The sequence below is a fragment of the Chaetura pelagica genome, unplaced genomic scaffold (genome assembly GCF_000747805.2).
Source record: "Chaetura pelagica isolate M959 unplaced genomic scaffold, ChaPel_1.0 scaffold8, whole genome shotgun sequence".
Lineage (NCBI taxonomy): Eukaryota > Metazoa > Chordata > Aves > Apodiformes > Apodidae > Chaetura > Chaetura pelagica.
The window spans coordinates 2,444,896-2,465,553 of record NW_009954544.1 but is presented as its reverse complement, the minus strand read 5'-3'; the positions used below and the strand labels follow the sequence as shown (position 1 = coordinate 2,465,553).

The 20,658-nt window shown below is 43.0% G+C and overlaps 2 protein-coding genes across 2 annotated transcripts; one reads left to right on the top strand and one right to left on the bottom strand.

The window, feature by feature from the left end:
- Positions 1–4,638: 4,638 nt before the first annotated feature.
- Positions 4,639–9,380, top strand: MGME1 (mitochondrial genome maintenance exonuclease 1). The gene is made up of 4 exons (XM_010004988.1): positions 4,639–5,155; positions 6,285–6,507; positions 6,979–7,111; positions 9,191–9,380. Exons 1-4 carry the CDS (start codon positions 4,639–4,641, stop codon positions 9,323–9,325), a joined length of 1,008 nt encoding a protein of 335 aa, XP_010003290.1. The 3' UTR covers positions 9,326–9,380.
- Positions 9,381–14,171: 4,791 nt separating this feature from the next.
- Positions 14,172–19,208, bottom strand: OVOL2 (ovo-like zinc finger 2). The gene is made up of 3 exons (XM_010005007.1): positions 19,200–19,208; positions 18,265–18,454; positions 14,172–14,488 (listed from the first exon to the last, which is right to left on the bottom strand). The coding sequence occupies exons 1-3, from the start codon at positions 19,206–19,208 to the stop codon at positions 14,172–14,174; spliced, it is 516 nt and encodes a 171-aa protein (XP_010003309.1).
- Between the last annotated feature and the right edge of the window lie 1,450 nt (positions 19,209–20,658).

The following is a 20,658-nucleotide window of genomic DNA, read 5'->3' as shown; positions in this document are numbered from 1 at the left end:
GCCCCCCGGGCCTGCAGCTCCCTGCCCCCCCTGGCCTGCCCCAGCACCCCAACGGGCCTGGCGAAGGTGTGCCCGCCCCTGCCCTCGGGTCTGTGGCTGAGTGGTCTTTTTGAACAGAATGACTTATCCCTGAGGCAGGGAGAGGGGAGTCCTGCACAAGAGCAGGCTGTGCTGGGCTATTCGGGGTTGTCAGGCATCGGGTCAGGCGTGCAGGAAGTTTGTCTGTCTGTCTGTCTGCCGGAGAGCACTTGCTGGTCTCAGGGGTTAGGCCAGCTCTTTTCATAGATCGCCTTGCTAAAAACGCCAGCTTTGTTTTACAGCCCTATTTCCCACTTACTCCCTTCCCACTGTTGGAGCTCGTGTCTCTTTCATCCAGTATAGCTCTGTAGTCTTGTGCTTTAAACTGGATTGCTACCTTATATTATTATTATTGTTGTTGTTGTTATTATTATTATTGTTACTGTTATCTCCTTTTTCTCTCCATGTTCCTAACTTCCCAAAAGAGGAAAGTGTGTATTTAAGCTGGATAGGTTCAATTATTTAGCTTACAGACTGCAAAGAACCAGGGAAGAGAGATTGAGGGCAGGGAATTGTCATGTTCATAATCAAGAACACAGGTTACTTTTACCTTTCTACATCAACTAGTAATACTTTTTCCTGGATAAAAGCCTGTGATGTTAACTTAACCTTCACAACCTTAACTTCACTTAACCTTAACTGTGATATTAACTTAACCTGCATCAGCAGGTTTGCTGTCCTCAAATTAGGGACACGGGGCAGCAGATCTGTAACTATGCTTAGTAGTACTCTTATTGTCTGTGAAGTAGACTAGTGTTTTGTTTGCTTGATAGGGGACGGTGGAGAAAAAGCTATGCTGATTATTGTCTGAAACCGTAGTTGGAGGAAGGTTTTTATGTATGTGAACAGTTTCTTAAGGAAACCTTTTGGTTTCTTTCACTTAGGCCACTCATTCCTATCCTGGGAAAACTTCCTTAGTTGTGTTAGTGCAGTTGTTGAAGTTGCAGAGTCAACCACCTTGAGGAACTTAAGAGAAGTCCTGTTTGGTTTTTTTTCCCAGGTTATTTTATTGCATCCAGTTCTTCATTGTGGCTCATGATAAAATACTTGACAAAGTTCTACCATTCTGTGAACAGAAACTGTTTCAAAGAGAAGGGACATACTTCCCCTGAGAAACAGCAATTAAATTCTGTTCTCTATGTATGAGAGTAGGTACAGACCACTCCAAATCTGTGCACTTCTTGTAAATATAAGTTTTTTGCACAGAAATGCCACTGTGATTAATTGAAAAACAAATTATTCTTTATTCTGCTGGATACAAGCATTCTTTTTTTCTTTAGAACCTCTTTCCTTTTGCAGAGCAGCACAGCAGCTGACTATAACTTCCTTTCCTGGTGGTTCAGTTCAGAGAGTGTGCAAGCATTTCCACAGATATTACTCCAGAAAAATATAGGGTGTTAATTTAAAATTTATACTGGACATTACTGGAACACTGCATCAGTGTTGCTATAAATTGGCTCTAGGACTTGTAACAGTGCATGTTTTAGTAGCCCTATGATTCAAAGCATGGATCTGGCATAAATTTATGCCTTAAAAAAATATTGAAAGGGCAGATTACTACAAGTGAACTTTATGCTGAATCAGGTATCATCTTGCTTCCTGTAGCTGACACAAAGCCAGAATGAACCTTTTTTTTTTGTGCCTTGGCTAATGTGACAAATATTCAGTCATTGGCCCCGTATTTGTTTTGCTCCCGTTATACATTTGGGTAAGCATATTAATGGTTATTGAACAACAGCCTGAGAAACTGCATGCTTGGATACTATTAAACTGGAATAAGGGTAATTTTGTATTATTTTAAAAGGCAGCTTCAGCAGCTCTAGATGTAACCCCAAGAGAGGAGAGATTAATTTTTCTTTTTAATGGAAAAATAAAGTTACACAATTTGCTTATGGTACTACGATCTAATTGTTATGTATCCCTTTGCTGCTTTTACTGGGTTGGGATTTTTTTGTTACCTCCTGCAGCAAACTGACATCTGTTGTAGTGTGCTTACATAGTTCATTATTTCTTTTTCTGGAAGGGGCAGATTGTGCCAGGTATCCAATCCCATTCCAACACTGAAAAATCTATTTTAAAGTATTATTCTCTTCTGAGAAGAATGAGTTGCTATAAATGCTGCCATAGCAGCTTTGCAGATGTGCTTTTTGGTAGTCAAATAACAAAAAGTGGAGAACTTATTAAAAATAAATGTATTAGAACAATTGGTAGTAATAGTGAAGACTCAATATTCACTTCCTGAAAACCCAGGAGAATTGAAAGGAGAATTGAAAAACTGAAATATGTATACTTCATTAAAAGTACATCTTTATGCTGTTAAAAATTTCTAGCAAGCTGTAGAAACAACTTTTTGATCTTGTAGAGGAAATGAGAAATAACTTTAAATGTCGTTATGTTTCACCGAGATTTGCAAAACTTCACATGTCCAAGAAATGAAGCAGAGTAGAACTGAAGTTACAGAACATAGTCCAATTTCTTGCTGCTGTATACCCTGTCTAAAGCAAGTTGTTCTATTTTTATACAAAACTTGGATACCTTTGTGGCAATAAAATGGTTTTATTGTCTGGTTTGTCCTTTTGTAATTTACCTGACTGCACTTTTCTCATGTGCAGGCAGGAGAGTAGTTCTGACAGGAATCTGAAGGTCATAGAATACTCAGAGTGGGAGTCATGTCCATTCTTGTTGGTGAAGGCTGAAAAAGGAGAAAACAATTGTGACTCCACCTAGGCCAGTTCTGCTGGCTAGGAGAAAGCAAATTTAGACTTGATTCGATATTAAGTATAATGTAATGATTAAAATAGGGAAGTGACACATTCAAAGTATCTTAAACGGGAAGGTTTCCCTTGTAAGGTAGCTTGTTTATATGTGATCAGACTGTAAAAAGTCAGTAGCAGAATTACTAGTTGGTAGTTTCATTATTTTCCTCCATGAATCACCATGAAGCAGTTTTTAAATCATTCACTATTTTGATTTATATGCTGTGCAGTTATAGGTAACAACAGTATGGCAAATCAGGCTGTAGGGCACCTGGTACTGGGTCAGAAATGCCACTGCTACATGACACACAGTTCTGATCCAACCTAGTTGTGTTTTCCTCGTTCAGATTTACTTTTGAGGGGTTTATTTTGTATCAGGTTACATGCCATCAGCTTACAGAACAGTGGTTATTTCTATCTGCCTACTCCTGATTAATGTCTACCGCTGGAGGGTTTTGTCCTTTTGTATGAAGAATAATATTTATGGAACCAGAGTCCAGGGTCTCAGCCTCTTGTTGCAAGATGCCTTGATCCCGTGTGCTGCAGCTGACACAGCCCCATTTTTGCAAACTGCTGTGACATTGCTGCAGCCACACACTGGTGTCACCGCAGCTCTGCAGGAGCCCATACAAACTAACGCCTCCTACTATGTTTTTGTTTTCTGTGGTGCCTAAGGCTTGGGCAGTGTATGAATTGTTATGTAAGAAGTGTGGGGAAAGAACAGGGTAACATATTGTCAGGAACAAAATGCTGATGTTGGTTGGCAGTGGGCATTGCCTGTGTTCTTTCTTTGCAGTGGGTGGAAGGGAGCTTTGTAATGATAAGCCGATAACTTTCAGCAGAATAGGGCCTCAATTCTGAAGTATCTATTGTTGGTTTAAAAGCCTCTATTCAAGTGTTTACATTTTACCCAGGTGCATAAACTTTCCTAGGATGCTGCAGTTACAGTGTAGTTTTGAAAGCTGTGCTGTGAGCAATAATTCTAGGACACTGTTTTTTGCCTTTAAACTTCCTAAGTGTCTTAGATCACAACTCTGTTTCAAACTCAGTTCAGAAAAATGCTTTTATATATATATTTTACTCTTCTTTGAAAGATTTATTTGAATCTGAAGATACTTGCTTTGCATCTGGTTTCTCTGACTTTCCTACTCTTGGATCTCCCTAATTCACAACCCACACTCTGCTGCTGTCTCCTTTCTCCTAGTTATACAAAAGAAAAAACAGTTTTTATTCTCCAAAAGGTACTTTGTCCCCACAATTCCCTTTGAGTTGGGCATCCACTAGAAACTTACATGTTTTTAATACCTCACAACAGTGGATTTGCTCCATTCTCTTCTGTGTAACCTTTTTTACTTTTCCCTCATCCTCCCCTTCCCTCTTTTGGGGGAGGTGAGTTGCAGGTGAGGTTTTTGTGTCTACATTCATGAAGGTTCTTCTGACACTTGCTATAAGTGCATCCCCTGCTGCAGCGGTTGCTACTTGGTACATCTTTATGTGTTTGCTGTGTTTCTGATTTTGTGGACCAGCACGGGTACTTTTCAGCAACATTTCTTCTTTTCATTGCTTATTGGTTCTTTCTCTTACTGTATTATGTATCTAAAGGAATGTTGGTGGCATAAGGTGTACAAAGGCACTTTATGACCACAGCAGTTCTTTGGCAAAGGGCAAAAATAGGCTGATAGTAGAGTTTTATGACTGGAAATGACAAATTTATTTTTCCACAGGAGGAAAATATGGTAAGCTACAGACTGTTCCTAGCAGAAGAAAGAAAACTCTTAACTACTCACAAACACTTCTTGTCAGAATGAAATTTCTACAGCTGCTCTCCAGAAAACCTGGGAAACTGCTTCTTCAAGTACCTTTTTGCCAAAAGCAATTGCCATATTTGTGTCTGGCTACCTCCACTTGTCTTTACAGTAAGAAGAAAAAAGTAAACAGTTATGAACAAATTGACCAAGAAAAATACAAGAACTTGGTGTACTCTGTTACATCTTACAAAACCAGTGCCCAAACACCAGAGACAATATTTGAAGAAGACAATTTGCTATATGGGCCACCAGATAAACACAGACATCCTGTGAAAGCTGAAACAGAAACTCCCAAGAACTGGGTTCCTTTAATAAACCCCAACAAGAGAATCCCCCTTCTCAGCAGTGATTCAGCCTTCCCCATGAAAATCTCTTTACAAAAAACGAAAATGCCCAGTGTTACCCGTATTCTTCAACAGACTATTTCTCCACAGCAAGCTTTTTATCTAGAAAGATGGAAGCAGAAAATGATACTGGAACTTGGAAAAGATGGTTTTGCAGAGTATACTAAAAGTAAGTCTAACCACAGTGTGACTGCGAAGTAAAAGCAGTGGTCTGGAGAGCTGGCTGGGATGTGCTAGCATAGCTGCAGTACCTGGCCCTACAAGCCAAGTGTTTTGGAAATCCATTTTTTCCATATCAAGTGGCAAGAGCCTATTATGAGTGGACCTATTATAAATTAATTTAAGCTCTGGTCTTTTTTCTAGGATCACTAAATTGGATTCAGAGACAAGTAGGAAACAAAAATGACACTGTAGACATTCTGTGCTCTACCTGATCTGCCTCTCCTTTATTTCCCTATTTGCTAGTATCTATTTACATATAGATACTTTGCAGTGTATCATGTTGAGTGGTTAAAAAAACTGGGTGTCTTGCTGTTTATGTTGAAGTTCTTCAGTAACTATTTAGCTTATTCAGTATATACAGCTTATTCTATGAAATTGCCATGCATGTAGAGGTTTTAATTTTGTAAGACCTAGAAGGTGACTTCCCCAAGCTGTAGGACTGAAGGGGATCTGCAAGGACCTGGGGGTTAGTAGTTGGCCTCTTGTAGCAAGGTTGGTAAACACCCAAGTGGTCCTTACATTAATTGTTATTTTTAAATTTTATTATTTTTAAAACTGAATATCCTTTGTTTATGCTTTTTGAGTTCCTAAGCACTTCATTGAATAATATGACATAAGAAACTTTACATAGCTATTTAAAATTTATCTTTCTGGGAATTATTTATGAGACAAGCCCATACTCCTAGAACTATACCTGCCCATTTCAGGAGGAGATTAGCTCCACGCAAGTGAACCAATAGAGCAGAAGAAGCAAATGCAGCAAAAGCAGCCCAGAATAATATTTTTTATTCATAGAAATTCACAAATTCCTTTAAAGAAACAATACATTAAAAACTATATTTTGTTTCTGAATAATTAGTGAAACAAAAAAAAAGTACTAATTAATATAAGAGATACTAATTTCACTGTTGACAATTTATTTTTCTGTCTCATTCTCTTCTGCTACCCACATCCTCAAGCTTTCAGGACACAAATCAGAAGTGGTTTAGGAGCTATTTTGTATAATATCTGTAATACAAATCCCTTGGGTATTATGAGTAATGTCTGAAATATGGGGGTTTTAACATTTTTCTTAGATCTTTTCCTCCAAGGAGAGCTCTTTCATGCAGCCTTGGAATCTATATTCCTGTCTGAAGAGACAGCAAGTAAGGAGCAGAGAGATGTTGCTGCTGTTTCCGGCTACTTATCAAGTGTGGAACATGTCTTGAAAGATGTCAGCGAGGTGAAAGTTCTGGAAAGTGCTGTTCAGCATGAGAGTCTGCAGTACCTGGGCCTGGTAGACTGCGTGGCTAAGTATCGGTGAGGTACTGGTTCTCTAAGAAACCTGACAATGCCCGTGTCGCGTGGTGCTCCGTGGTGTGTGGGAGGCTGTGGTCCGTGCTGGAGCAGGAGTGGTGATGAGCTGTCAGGGTGAAGCCAGACAGATCTTGTAAAAGGGGTGAAATGGGTGAACTGCCCAGTGTGAATCCAAAGATAGGAGTGCTGTTCTTCTGTGTTGAGAATTCCTTACTGAAGCAGGATGTGAGCTGAGCAGACTTCAGTGTTCCTCAGCAGTTGCCAGGAGCTGCAGCAGATATTGGTAAATCTTGATTTCTGAGATCTGAACTACCAGTGTGGAAGAGACTTGGTTATACATAATGATGAGCAATGTGACATCTGGTTGAAACAAGCTGAGAGTAATACACCTTTCTTTGCTCTCTAATCCCATATTTTTCTTACTTTTGACTACATTTGAGTTTAGAACATTGTCCTGTCTGTTCTCTTATGCAGGGGCCAATTGTGTGTGATTGACTGGAAAACTTCAGAGAAATCAAAGCCATTTCTGAAGAATACTTTTGACAACCCATTACAGGTTGCAGCATATATTGGAGCCATAAATCATGATGCCAATTATGACTTCCAGGTCAGCAGGCCTGCTGCTTGCCAAGACAAGCAGCAGCATCTACACTATTTTCATTTCTCCTTTCTTTAGCACTTGCTGTCCATCATGGAATTGTTTGTAACAAAGTGGCCCAGTCTTAGATCAGGTTAATCTGATCTACTATGAAATAACCCCACTGGTCTTGCTAAATCCTGCTGCCTTTGCCTGTCAGCAGTATATTTTCACTGGTTTTAAAGAAACTCCTCAATGTTTTAGGAGGTCAGATGAACTAACTTGGCATCTGGGCAACCCCCAGTGCTTTGTTCTGTGTGTTTTTTACTTGTGTCAAGAGTAGGAAGGGAGAAGAGAGGAAGTAAAGCCTGCAAACAGGGAAAAGGTGTGGGAGGGCCTTGCTTGCATCATGTGTTGCTATATCCCACTAGTAAATGAGCGACTACATGATTTAGAGTTCTTCGGAACTGTACTGTGTTACCTCAGAGAAAAACAGTGTGCTGTCAGTCAGTGAGAAGACAGTGCAATAATGTTTTTAAAGATGAAGGGATGGGGTGTACCATTAGCAAATACATAAAACTGGGAGGGGGGCTGGACACACCAGAGGACTGTGGTGACATCCAGCGTTTCTTCCACAGGTTGCAGAATTGGGCAGGGAGACACATAATGGAATTGAACAAGGGCAAATGGAAAGTACTGTATCTGGGGAAGAACAACCCCATGTGTCAGTATAAGTTGGGGGCTGAGCTGCTGGAGAGCAGCTCTGGGGAAAAGGACCTCAGTGTCCTGGTGGGCAACAGGCTGCTCATGAGCCAACAATGTGCCCTTGTGGCCGAGGAGGCCAATGGCATCCTGGGGTGCCTTAAGAAGAATGTAGCCAGGAGGTCAAGGGAGGTTATCTTCCTGCTCTGCTCTGCCATGGTGTGGCCTCACTGGAATACTGTGTCCAACTCTGGGCTCTGCAGTTCATAAAGGGTAGGGAACTACTGGAAAGAGTCCAGCACAAAGCCACAAAGATGATTAGGGCAATGGAGCATCTGCCCTGTGATCAAAGGCTGACAGAGTTGGGGCTGTTCAGCCTGGAGGAGACTGAGGGGGGATCTCATAAATGCTTGTATATATGTGAAGGAAACGTGTCAGGAGGATGGGTCCAGTCTCTTTTCAGCAGCATCCAATGACAGGACAAGGGACAACGGGCACAGGCTGGAGCACAGGAGGTTCAAGCTAAACTTAAGGAAAAACTTCTTTCCTATGAGGGTAACAGAGCACTGGAACAGGCTGCCCAGAGAGGAGGTGAAGTTTCCTTCTCTGGAGACATTCAAAACCCATCTGGATGTGTTCCTGTGTGATCTACTGCAGGTGATCCTGCTCTAGCAGGGGGGTTGGCCTAGATGATCTTTCAAGATCCCTTCCAACCTCGACCACTCTGTGACTCCTAATGCAATTTTAGCCAGGCCTGCTTGGCCTGAAGGATTGTTATTTCAGTACAAAGCATTGAAAGGGGAAAATATAAAGCCAAGGAGAGCAGAGCAATTCATAGGTTCTTCAGAGGACTGTCTAGAATATTACAGATGAGTAAACACAAGCATTTAACAGACAGGGTACTTACAGAGTGAAATACAGACAGTAATTCTAGAATTCTGCTGTTAGCCTTCTGTCCACTGCCACTTCATCTTCGTCCCAGTAGCTTTGTGGTGTTTGGAGTAAAACTGTTCATTAACTATGAAAGATGTTGGAACACACCAAAGTAAGCGTTTCCATTCAGACTGATGCTGGAGAATGACATCAGTCTGGTTATATGACCTCAGGCAAAACCTCATCAGTCACTGGGAATGTTAGAGACATCTGCAAGGTTTAAGTAGACCTTATCACTGATACTCACAGTTTGAGTCCACTGTTTTTCACCGAAGCCAGTCAGAACTTTGAACTCTTAGCATTTGAATGTTCATCTTCAAGTGTTTTATGGTAAATTACTGCTTTTGTTCTCTGTTTCTTATTTAAGGTACTTGTATGTTAAGAGTGATGTTTTGCAGTGAGGCTTAGCATTCAGGATGATTGAGGTTGCATATTAGCATGAAATTTCTGACAGCTTCTTGTTTTTAACTGTAGGTTAGCTGTGGACTCATTGTGATTGCCTATAAGAACGGCTCCCCCGCGCATCCGCATTTCATGGATCCTGATCTGTGCTTGCACTACTGGAAGAAGTGGCTTTTGCGCCTTGAAGAGTACAAGGACAAAAACTGACACTGACTAAGCTATGCAGAGGCAAGCGGTCTGAGCACGAAGCCAAAGCAAAATTCTTCCTGTTGGATTACATACTCATCTTTGAGTCACTTTGACTAAATTCTTAATAACCTGTTTTCTCCCCCCCTAAAAAAAAAACCAAAAAACAACAATTGGAATGGGCAATGTGTATTTGCTTACACTGTAGATGACTTAAGTGGATCTGGCAGGACAGAGCTGACTTAATCTGGGTTTTCCCACACTGTTTATACAATCTAAGGTTGATAATCAAGTAAGACTGTTACATCAAATCACCCTCCCTTTTTATTTTTGAGAGAAAGACTGTTACAGAACTGAGGCTTTGAAAATTAAGTTGATGAACTAAAGCAAAACAACATCTGTGTTGTCTGAGCCGAGAGAAATGCAAATGATAAACAAATTAACGTAGTACACTGGGTTTCAGTCAGCTTAGTTCTTGCTCATCTCAAAGGTATCTATTAACAGCCTTGTTACTATTTGTGGTTTTTCTTACAGCAACAACTGCAAAAACTGTGCTGAGAATTATAACCAAAGTTCTCACAAGCAGCTTATTTAAAATACAAAGGCAAAATCATCATTAACACAGAAGTGGCTTAGAAGAGGAGCAGGATTGTAACTGACACTTAGGAACTTTTGCTACTTCTAGTGGCTCCTCCTGCAGGTCTCTTAACAGGCTGCGTGGCCCATGTGGAAAAACTGTGGAAGTATAAACTGGCTTTGTACCTTAGGTTGTGAGGCTCTGTGCAGGCCAAGTCTACAACGGTCATGAGCTCTGCTGGCTTCGCTATCTGAGCAGACAAGGAGCCTGCCCATGTGGAATGATCTCCAGTGCCAAGTTATACCATTTGCTAGTGTGAGTAAGTTTCTTCATGAAGGCAGACGTATGACTTTGAAGCCAGGCCTTCTGAGGAATGAAGAACTGCTGCCTGTTGGTTTGTTTGGGCTTTTTTTTAAGAGAGGGGTGTTCAAATAAGTTTCTGTATAAATGTTCTAAAACAGAAGTTACTTTTGAAGCTTGTTTCATTAATCAAGTCTATAGACACAGAATAAGCCTTGATGATGTGAGATGCTACTGTTTTTTGTTGCACACCTGGAAAGCTTTTTTCCTCATTCTCTTTGTTTTCATAATACCACTGCAGATTATGAATAAAAATACAACCAGTCCATAAGCTTCAAGGAAATCAGCCAGAACCATACCTAAAATAAACACTTAGGCAGGCTTGCTGCTGAAGAAACTTAAACCTCTGCAGTGCTTAATCTTCTCTTCCTCCAGAGTACTACTGTGGAAAACTGTGCCATGAAACTTTAGTTATAGTGATACTTGTTTATTCAAACCTGGTCTAGTGATGGTATGATAACTCTGTGCTTAATTGGATTTCTATCTAAAATGACAAATCATGGAAACTGAGAAACTGGGTTCAGAGATGACTAACCATGACCATGCTGCATGAGCACTGAGACGTTCTACCTGTTTTACAAGTACCTTCCCACATCACAGAATTATAGCAAGTGGGTGGTTCAGTGCCACTGAACACAGTCAACTTTCTGTGAAACGACAGCTCTGTGGCTGCAAAGAGGATGAGCATAAGCAAGAGGTAAGATGGCCTGGGCAGAAGCAGAATGTGATAACACATACTGTTGATTGGGACTGGGTAAATCGAGAGTGTGGAACAGTTGGGCAATGTTTGGGTGGGATTGCCTTCATTAGTGCATCATACGGCCATCAGATGTATCTGAACCATGTGAGATTTCAGCCTTATCCTGCCTTCTAGTAAATAAGGACAAGTCTGGAGCCTGGGCAGTGCAGGCACCTGTTGGGTTCACCTGTGTTCATTTGTTTAACAAAAGCCTGTTGTCTGAGGAAGGCTACCAGCTTCTCTGGCAATGTCAGTTTGTAAGCTTACCACCAGAGAGCCAGGAGAAGGCAGGCAGCCTTCAAAGATGGTAGTAATGGAAGTTACTGATGTTTGACACTTCTGAAAGTCTGGCTGCCTCTGGCATCCCTATGTCAGCTCTGGAATGTTTGTGTGGAGGCACAAGGTAGTGCAAGTTGTCTTCTGAAACAGAACTGGCAGATGGCTGTTACAAGTGTAATGCAAAGTCAAACCTGCTTTGTGACCAGTTTAAATTAACTTGCCAGACTGTTCAATTGACATGCCCAGGGCATCTGCTACAGGGTGTATCTGTCCTCTGCAGAATAACCAGCCAATCAAAGGCAGTTACTCCAGCTGTAGCATCCAGCTTGTCAGAGCTTTTCTCTCCATTCCAGTGTTTTTTCTTCTGTTTACTGTTACCTGCTGCTTTTCTCTGCTCCTGTGAATGCTTTTTTTATACTGCAGTGACACAGATGGACCACCTTAATGTGTCTCTAGTTCTTTCAGCAGGGACATGCTTTAGCAGTGATGTCGGGAAGGAGATCAAAAGTAATGTGTGCTACTGGAGGGAAAAAACTCACCAACACGTGCACAGACAAGCACACATACATGTAAAATGTCTCTCCAGCTAGACAGAGAGGGTTTCAGCTGCACCTCCCCTGCTTCAGTGTAAGGGCTGTGGCTTCAGCAGATCTGCAAACATGAATCCTTTGCAGTTAGGTGAACACTAGTCACGTTGCTCAGATGGACTTTGCTGAATGGTCCCACCTAGGAGCTGAACCCAACAGTATTTCATGACAGGCCTGACTTAGTGGGCTACAGGGGAGTATCACCAGCACAATTGGCTCAACCAGCTGTTAACACATTTCTTAGGGGATTTTGCCAATGTATTTGCAAGCACATAAGCTTCACTTGGGGTAAGCAACCTTCCATTTATATTACTCAGTTACAGTGCCATGATCTCAGAAGCACTGGAGATAAGTTCATAAGCTTTAGCTCTTTCTGCAAAGTAAAGAACAATCTTCTAATTAATCTTATGGGGTTTTTTCTGTGAACTTCCCATTTATTCTGTCAATTTTCCTATTACACAGGATGACATGTTTGTTCTTTACACAGTAGCATCATTTTATTATCCTCATTTTCAAGGTCCCAAGCACCAACAGTTGTGCTGAATAAAGCATTAATATATTTAGAAATGCTTTTAGACCCCCTAGAAGCTTTTCCCCACAAAAACCCAAACAAATGCCTGTACAAAACTGAAGTAAATTGAGATTATTTTTTTTTATTTATTCTTGCAGAGACACTCAGAATCTTATCATTTTAGTAGAAATTACTATGAAGGTCCTGGCTATGACCATGTCTTTTAGGTGGGTTACTTTTCAGCTGTTGTTTCAATGTATATAGAATACAGTGTATCCTCCCCGAATGTATGGCTTTATTTTGAATATGAAATTATTTTTTGGAATTTACAAGTGAAATCCATTAATTGTTATGCATTTAAATTGAAGCAAAACCTGTTTAGTGGCTGTGTCCATTAAGTTAAGAGACAGAGGAATAACATGCACTTGGACCAGAGGAGAACCTTGTGGTTGCAGAGGGAGTTAACACCCCTCCCTGTTCCTCCTACTACAGTCATTCAGGTGCCCAGTAAGGGCTGCAGCAGCTTCTGAAGAGTCTTATAAGTGTCAGGTGGTTTCAGCAACATGAGTTATATGGGCATCCCTCTCCCTGTTTTTTTTAAATCCCTAAAGTCGCACTCAATATTCCAAATAGGCTACCCTCTTGGTTGTCCTGGATCAACAGGAGCTGGGGCAGGAGTATAAGGCAAGTTCTAAATGCACAGAGACATCATACCAGTCCCTCATCATTATCACCACCTCCTTCCCTTGTAGCATAAGTCTCATGAAGAGCCTTCTAAACTGATAGCAGTTACAGACAAGGGACCACATTTATGCCTGATCTTACGAGTCAGGGACAGGCCAAGTCTCCCTCTTAACTGCGTTGCACTGCTCTGTTGTATTAGTGAACAGATCATCAAGAAGAAAAAAAAAAATCCCTAAATGAACACACACACACACACATACACACCATAAAATACATTAAAAATTGCATTTCGTCATGACAGAAAAACACACGTCTTCAAGTCATTCCTTTGGGTTTCTGGGGTGATACTGATGTATTGTAAAAGGATGTGGTAATAATCCCCAAAGTGAGCGTAACAAGTCTGGGAACATCAGAGTTAAGTTTACACTGAAATCTAAACATGGTAAAACGCGTTCACAGCTTGACGTACCTAAAACGTGACCAGAAGTCTGCCCTAAATAAGGCAATTTGCTGGTAGAGAAAGTTTGGGAATAAAAAGTTCCGCAGCCTGTAAAAAAAGTTTCAGCTCACCTTGGATCACGCTTCCATAATTTAAGTTTCCTGCACAGAGGGCAGGTTATTTGTGCATTTTTTTCTTTACCAACACAGCGCACTCCTGTTCTTAAGATCATTTTGATTCATTTTGCATAGAACAATGTACTAGTAGCTGCTCTTACACAGCACTTTTCACCCAAACCTCTCCAAAGGAATTTGTATGGGAGGTAATGGTCGTTCTCTTTACCAAGCACACTATTTGTCAGTGGCCACCTGGATGTGTGGTAGAGCTGAAAGGGAAAACAGGTTGCCTGAATGTCAGTTCAGTAAATACTCCATCCAAGAGGTGAGAGCCTCCTCCCAAGTTTTCCAATTTTTTCTGGCCAGATAAAAAAGTCTGATGTTTGCATCATATATGGGAATATTTCTTTCAAGTTGAGGTTCTACCAACATCAAGAGAGTCCCGTTGACAAAAAAACCATCCCTTTCATTTCAGGAATTTCTTTCAAAACTGTTTTTAAAAAAAATAATAATAATAATATACATATAGTCCTACATGTAAACTTCATTCCTTTAGACCACTGTAATCCACTGTGTTACTCATCTTTGTCGTCCTCATCATCTTTGGAGTTCCTCTGCAGGACAGGGCTCAGTTTGTTTTGCAAAACCGCTGCAAGTTTTTTGGAGGTTTTTTTCAGGAAGGCGCTTCCCGGGTGCACGTTGCTGACGTGCAGGTACAGGTCCTCCTGCGTGGGGCCCGTGTAGCCGCAGTCTTCGCAGACGTAAAGTTTGTCTCGCCTCTGTTTGTAGGCGTATTGCTGCTGCACGCCGTGAATCTTCTTCAGGTGGGACTCCAGGGAACAACGCTGGGTGAAGGCTTTGTTGCAAACCTCGCATTTGTAAGGACGAATTCCTGCAAGGTTAAAGCCAGCCATTTACCCTTCTGGTTTGCATTTAGTACAGCTGACTAAAGAGCCAGCTAGTATCAGCTGTTGATACCTAGCAGCAGGGAGCTACTAGCCTGAGGAACTATCTGTCTAGATAAAATACCTTCCATTCAGGTTAACATTTTCAGAAATGGGTTGATACATTTAGGAACAGACAACCTAGTAATGCTTCAAGAAGACGTCAAGGGCGATGGGGGGCCCATCAGTGCTTTGGTGCTGAAGAAGAATGTGTTCCCAGCCCTGGAAAAACTGACTCCTTCAGAGCCTCAACTTTCTGGAGTCCTGTGATTAGGTAAAACTTAACCAGTTTCAGCTAACCTCTCATCTCTTCTTTTATAATGAATGAAAGCTTGTATCTCGGTAGAATGTTAATTCTTCTCTTTCAGTGAGTGAAAGGCGTCAGGGAGTGGTGTATTGAACATACAGCCATTGCAGTACTGCAAATGAGCAGGAGCCTTTTTATAGAATATAGATTTGATTATTGAGACTACAAGCTCAGTTTCCAGAAGTGTAGGAAGATGAAATAAATTGGTATGTGTGCCTCCAGAGGAGGGGGAAGGGGCTGACTTGTGATTTGAATGCCTGAGCAGTTCTGTTCAGTACAGACAGCTAACATTCTAAAAATAATGAGCAGTAAAGAGTATCCATTTTACCACCAATCAACACCAATTTAACAGCCACCCCCTAGTACTTGAATGACAAATAGCTGAGGGTTTATCAACACTTGAAAAAGCCTAAACCAGTTGTGGTTTTGTTTCCTAGACTAGCTCAGTAAGTTTAAAAGCAAAGGTCAGCCTTGAAGCTGGAGTTACCTAAAGATCTGGCTTTTCCTGATGAAAGGTGAAACAGGAGTGTGGAAGATCAGAGCTATGGTGAATAATAGCCAGGCAAAAAAGGGCAAAGCACACGCGTCCTAGACAGTTGTAACTTTGTAATCACACTGTTTTAAGCTCACCCTTCAATCACTGCTCTTTCTATCAGAAATACAAACTGCTTAGAAGTTCCAATAGGCAGCATCTCGATTGCATTTTTACAAGTCTTGCCAAAGGAGATTATCCTAGTGCACTGGCTTAAACTATCAATCCTGAATTTTCCTAACACCTACTGCTGTGAGACTCCTTGGAGAGAAACTCCAAATCTTAATTAGAATTCCCACACAAAAAATGTATCTTCTACAAACAGCATTTTGGGTGCTATTTCATGCTCATCTGAAGGCAGTTTAACCTTCACCATCCTTGGTTCCTGATGCCTGCAGTGCTCCTCAGGCATGAATACAAGGAGTCATGCTGGGATGGCACGGCCCATTACTGGGGCTGTGGAAACCTCTTCAATGCTTAAGGATCATTTTAAATTTTGCTTTACTGCACACATTTGTTACTTTTCAATATTGAAGTCTGCTTATGCCATTAAGCTGAACTGGGACATTTGGCTTTCACGTTCTCTGACACTACCCTACTGTTGCACTATCTCATTACTACAAACACTGCATGGCAATTTCCACTGCAACACCAAAATTCCTTAAAGCACATGTAGATGAGGATCTGTAGATACAAAATAAAACCCACACTTCCACCTCCAGCCCATTTGTCTTCTTTTTAACATTCAAATATAGCTCAGCTTTCCTGAACAGCAATCCACTTTGAAATAAAGAAGGCCACTGCCTTCAGAGGTGCTATATTTCAGCCTGGAAAAGACAGATGCCAAAATGCTGCCAGTACCCCTGCTACAACCAGCCTTCATCCCCTCCATGACCCAAAGCACCAGGCAAATACAGTATATGGGAGCGTTTATACTGGAGAGGAGAAATAGTGACACCAGTTGTCTTCTAGGGAATTTGAGGACAGTCTAACCATAAGATGCACATTTTCAGGACAGTAGGTTTTCAGTCCTGTCCAGTACAAAGATCCTTCTTCCCACCAGAGTTTCACAGAATTGGCTCCACTCGTGCATAGTGAGTTCTACCTACCACAACACACTTAGCTTGGGAACAGAGACTCTCTTGGATTTAGTTTATGAATTTCAAAGAATGAGAAGGCAGGTTGAAAAATCACTTCTTTCAGAAGTACCGACTGCACTTCAGCCATACCCCAGCAGCAGCTCCCTGCTCACAGCCAGCAGCTTTCCTTTCCACAGGAAAGCTTTGCAAACAAACCAAAACAGTCCAAAACACTGACTCTGCCCAATGTTTCCCCATCAAAATGGGCAGCATTGTTTTCATAAGTTCTACTTCTAAGACACAAGTCCTGCCCACCAGCAGACCTGTGTCACCTCTAGAGGTGAAGCTGGTTTATGGTGCCTAAGCCAAAAAAGGGACATTGGAGAGCAAGCTCAAGTAGTTGGTGAGTCCTGTAGGTAACCACCAATCTGGAAGGCTGGAATGTGACTGGGAGATGTGGTGGCTGCATCTTCCAGGTGCCCTGCAGTGCAAATTCAAAGCCTCCTGAGCACAGCCAGGTTGGCCTGCCAGAAAGCATCATGCTCATTGAGGATGGGGTTGGTTGATAGGTATGAGGCACTGCTTCCACTAAGAAAAAGAAAGAAACAAAAAGGTGTCCTTCTCTCTGCTCCAGGTTAAGAAAAGCACTTTTGTGACCAGTGAGCTGGATTTGAGGCAACCCATCCTGTTCAAAGAAACACAACTGTCACTATTTGGGGTGGGGTCAGGAACTGACCTCGCTGCACAACAGTCATGGAAAGTAAATTCCTCCAGCCTGGGGGAGCAAGAGTGATCAGAGAAGGGAAAGGGGTGATTTTTCTTTCTTCCAGTGCCATCATGTGTTTACATCAGAGCATCCTAGGCTATGCCTGTGCATCTGGTGTAGATGCAAGCAGGGAGAAGAGAACTAGCCCAGGCAAAAGGCAGCTTTTTTTTACCCCCTCTCAATCCAGAGTAGGAGCCACTGTTGAGAGACTGCTCCTGATTTTCAACTCATGTTGTGAACACACACAACAAATGAGCAGAGATGGTTTAGGCCAGTGGCCAAACTAATCTGGATGGCTGGATATACAGAGGGAAATAGCTCCAACAGGGGACTGAGGGAGCTGGTAGCCTGATGCATGCAGGGATGCAGTGTACAGGGGTAGCAGACATCAGATGTGTTGCCTGGTTTCCCTAAAGAAGCTGAAGGCACAGTATTAACCACACTCTGGTTTCTCCAGACGATGCCAAAATCAAGGTACATAATCCCCTCCTGCAGGACAGCCAGCAAGGAAGGTTAAAAAAAAAACACCAAAAAACAAACAAACAAAAAAAACCACGAACAAACAAAACGAACAAAAAAAACAACCAAGAAATTGCTGCTGATTGCCTCTAGAGGGCAAAGCATTCTCATCCACAGCCTGCCCGGGCTCACCGCTACACGCTGGACTAGCAAGAACGTGCAGACAGTTGTCTGGAGTGGGTTTTCCCAGCTAGGTTATCCCAGTCTCGCTGACCCAGGCATAGCAGCACATTGCTGTGTCTACACTGGATCTGGATAGCAGCTCGTGCACCTACAGTGCTTCACATGGATTTTATTAGTTATCAGATTTCACTAGTCCTGGGGCTTTTATTTGTTCACGCTCACGTCTTTCCCTTTCCTCCACCACAACCCTGCTATTTTCTGCAGATGTTGTTTACCTGGGTCTTCCATGATTGGTCTTGCTGGGTTAACCTCACCCTCCATCCTTGTCCCATCTCACCACTTCTCCCACCTCCCGCTACCCAGAGCCATCCACAATCCCCTGGGGAACACCTTCGTACCAGTGTGGGTCCGGACGTGTCTTTTCAGATCAAAGGTGTCGTTGAAGCCTTTTCCACAGAAGGTGCACAAGTGTCTCTTCACCTGGCTGTGACACTTGATGTGACGGTTCAGCATCCGCTGCAAGCGAAAGCCCTTCCCACACAGCTCACAGCTGTGCACCGCAGCATCGCTACAGGTACCAGTGGTGAACTAGGGAATGGGAGAGGAAAGGGTGAGTAGGCATCAAGATGGTGAAGACCAACAGAGAACAAACAAAAGAAGGGCTTATTAGATTCATAGAATGAATCCGTTTGGTTGGAAAAGACCTTCAAGATCATCAAGTCCAACCATTAGCCTAGCACTGCCAAGAAGCACCGTTGCATTACAAAAAACCTTGATATATATTCAAAATGAAAAGTGAAAGCATTTGGGAAATTCTTGACAGCTGAAAGCTTCATGCTTCCCCTGCCACCAAGTGGGTGATTTAATGTGCAGCTTGGGACTGGAGCAATGCTGGCCAGCTCGGCTTCAGGGGTTAAAACAAAGCCCGTGTGCTGGGTACTTTCCAGGGGCAGGGACCCTCTTCCAGCTACATGCATAAGCACATGTGCTTAAGCTAGAGCACCTCTCCATGTGGCCGCATGTGTGTTTGCTCCTGCACTCAAAGCAATATCCTGGGTGGAGACAGGAGGCCCTCCCTGGCATAAGAAAGTCATACCCACGCAGTGCCTTCACTGGCTGTTTCCAGCTGCTATGGGTCCCTCAAAAAACAAGTGGAGAAAAAAAACCAGTAGGTTCAGTGAGATAAACCAAAGGCACATTGCACTGACTCAGCAGAGGCTGAAACAATGGCCGTAATCTCCTCTCCTTGGTCTCCCCGGTTTGTTAATTAACAGCGGAGTGTCATTAGGGGTTAATCACCTCGTTCCCGCTAGTAACACCATAAATATTGCACCAACGCCATGACCTAACTTGACTAAGGGAGACACTGATGATTAAGCTCTTAGGAAGAGCATTCCTCAGCATTACGTCTGGAAGAGGCGAACACTTCACTAACTAGATTAATTATCCACCGGGGAGGGGACGTGCTGGCCGCCGGCCTCTTGGGACGAGGGAAAGCCAGCAGAGCAGGCAGCACGGCATGCCACGCGTCCCTCAGCTCTGGTGGCACTTCTGGGGAGTTTCTGTGGCACGACGAGGACACCCGACTCCGCCAAAGTGAGGATCCGCCGCGACCGTTGCTAATAGCCCGAGTTAAATTATTGCAAAGTAGATTAAAGTGAAGCAGCAGTGGGGCAAGCTCTTCATAAAGAGAGGAATACGTTTAGGGTTTCTTTTTCTTGAATAGCCAGTTATTTTTCCCAGCCTCGTCCTTTACTTACTACTGAAGCAACACTAACTGAAATGGTAAAGATTTTTAAAAGTAAAAAAAAAAAAAAGGCAGCTGTGAAACCATGAGGTGTGAAACTAGAGGGGAACCTGCCTGGGAAGTGTCTGTTGGGCAACAGGCAGGACTTCACCTCATGCAGCCACATATAAACAGGATGCAAACCGAGCGTTAATCATAATGAATAACGTGGTGGCCAAAAGGCCATCGTCCCAGCAGAAACAGAGGGGGTTCTTACAGCTCCATCTGGCAAAGCCAACAGTCAGGGTTTAATGAGGTGTTAACAAGACACCATAAACACATCTCCTTCCTAGCAAGGGCTGGCCTAGCTCCACCTCTTCTGAGGGAAATCCTGGATGATCAGAGATGGACTTGATCCTTCTACCCCATCTGCATGTTCTTGGGTACCTCCAGGAGCCCATGAGTGATTTGCCTTCTCATCCTTGTGAGGATCCTTGCTGGCTCTGCCCTAGGAACACCCAGGCAGTAAGAGCTCCTGCCCATGCAGCAGGCTCTTCAGCAGTGCTAATGGACAGATAATTGCTTCAGTTCACCCAAGCCTGCGGGTCCACCTCAATGTGGCAATGGCCTTTCACAGGCTCAGAGGAGGATCTTTTCCTGGCTGCTACCTCGGTAAATCAAGAGGGTAGGGGGCGGTGGGAAGATTCACCGCAGCCCCCCTTGGCCAAGGCTTGACTTACAACCGAGCAGGCAGCCTTTTAAGGAGGCCCCACGTTAAGGAAGGAGATCCACCCACACACCGTGGGGCATGACTCCTAGTTGCCAGGGCTGGTCCTTCCTGGCTGGGTGCAGAGCTCCTGCGGGCCCTGAGCCAAGCAGGCCAGGGGCAGCACGTCCCAGGCAGGGATAAGGGAAGGCAAAGGGCACCTGGAAGATTACAGTACATCGCTGATGAGGCTCGCCCTGCTGCTGCCATCCTACAGCCAGCCACTCCCACCGGCCTCCATCCCCCGGGGCGCCGGCACCTCTTCCAGGAGGGAGAACCCAAGGGACTGTTGTCACCGGG

Coding starts and splice junctions, on each gene's coding strand:
- MGME1 (XM_010004988.1), top strand. CDS start 4,639: ATGAAATTTCTACAGCTGCTCTCCAGAAAACCTGGGAAACTGCTTCTT. Junction 5,156..6,284: donor TTTTGCAGAGTATACTAAAA/GTAAGTCTAACC, acceptor CATTTTTCTTAG/ATCTTTTCCTCCAAGGAGAG. Junction 7,112..9,190: donor ATGCCAATTATGACTTCCAG/GTCAGCAGGCCT, acceptor TTTTAACTGTAG/GTTAGCTGTGGACTCATTGT.
- OVOL2 (XM_010005007.1), bottom strand. Junction 14,489..18,264: donor ACACGTCCGGACCCACACTG/GTACGAAGGTGT, acceptor TTAACCTTGCAG/GAATTCGTCCTTACAAATGC.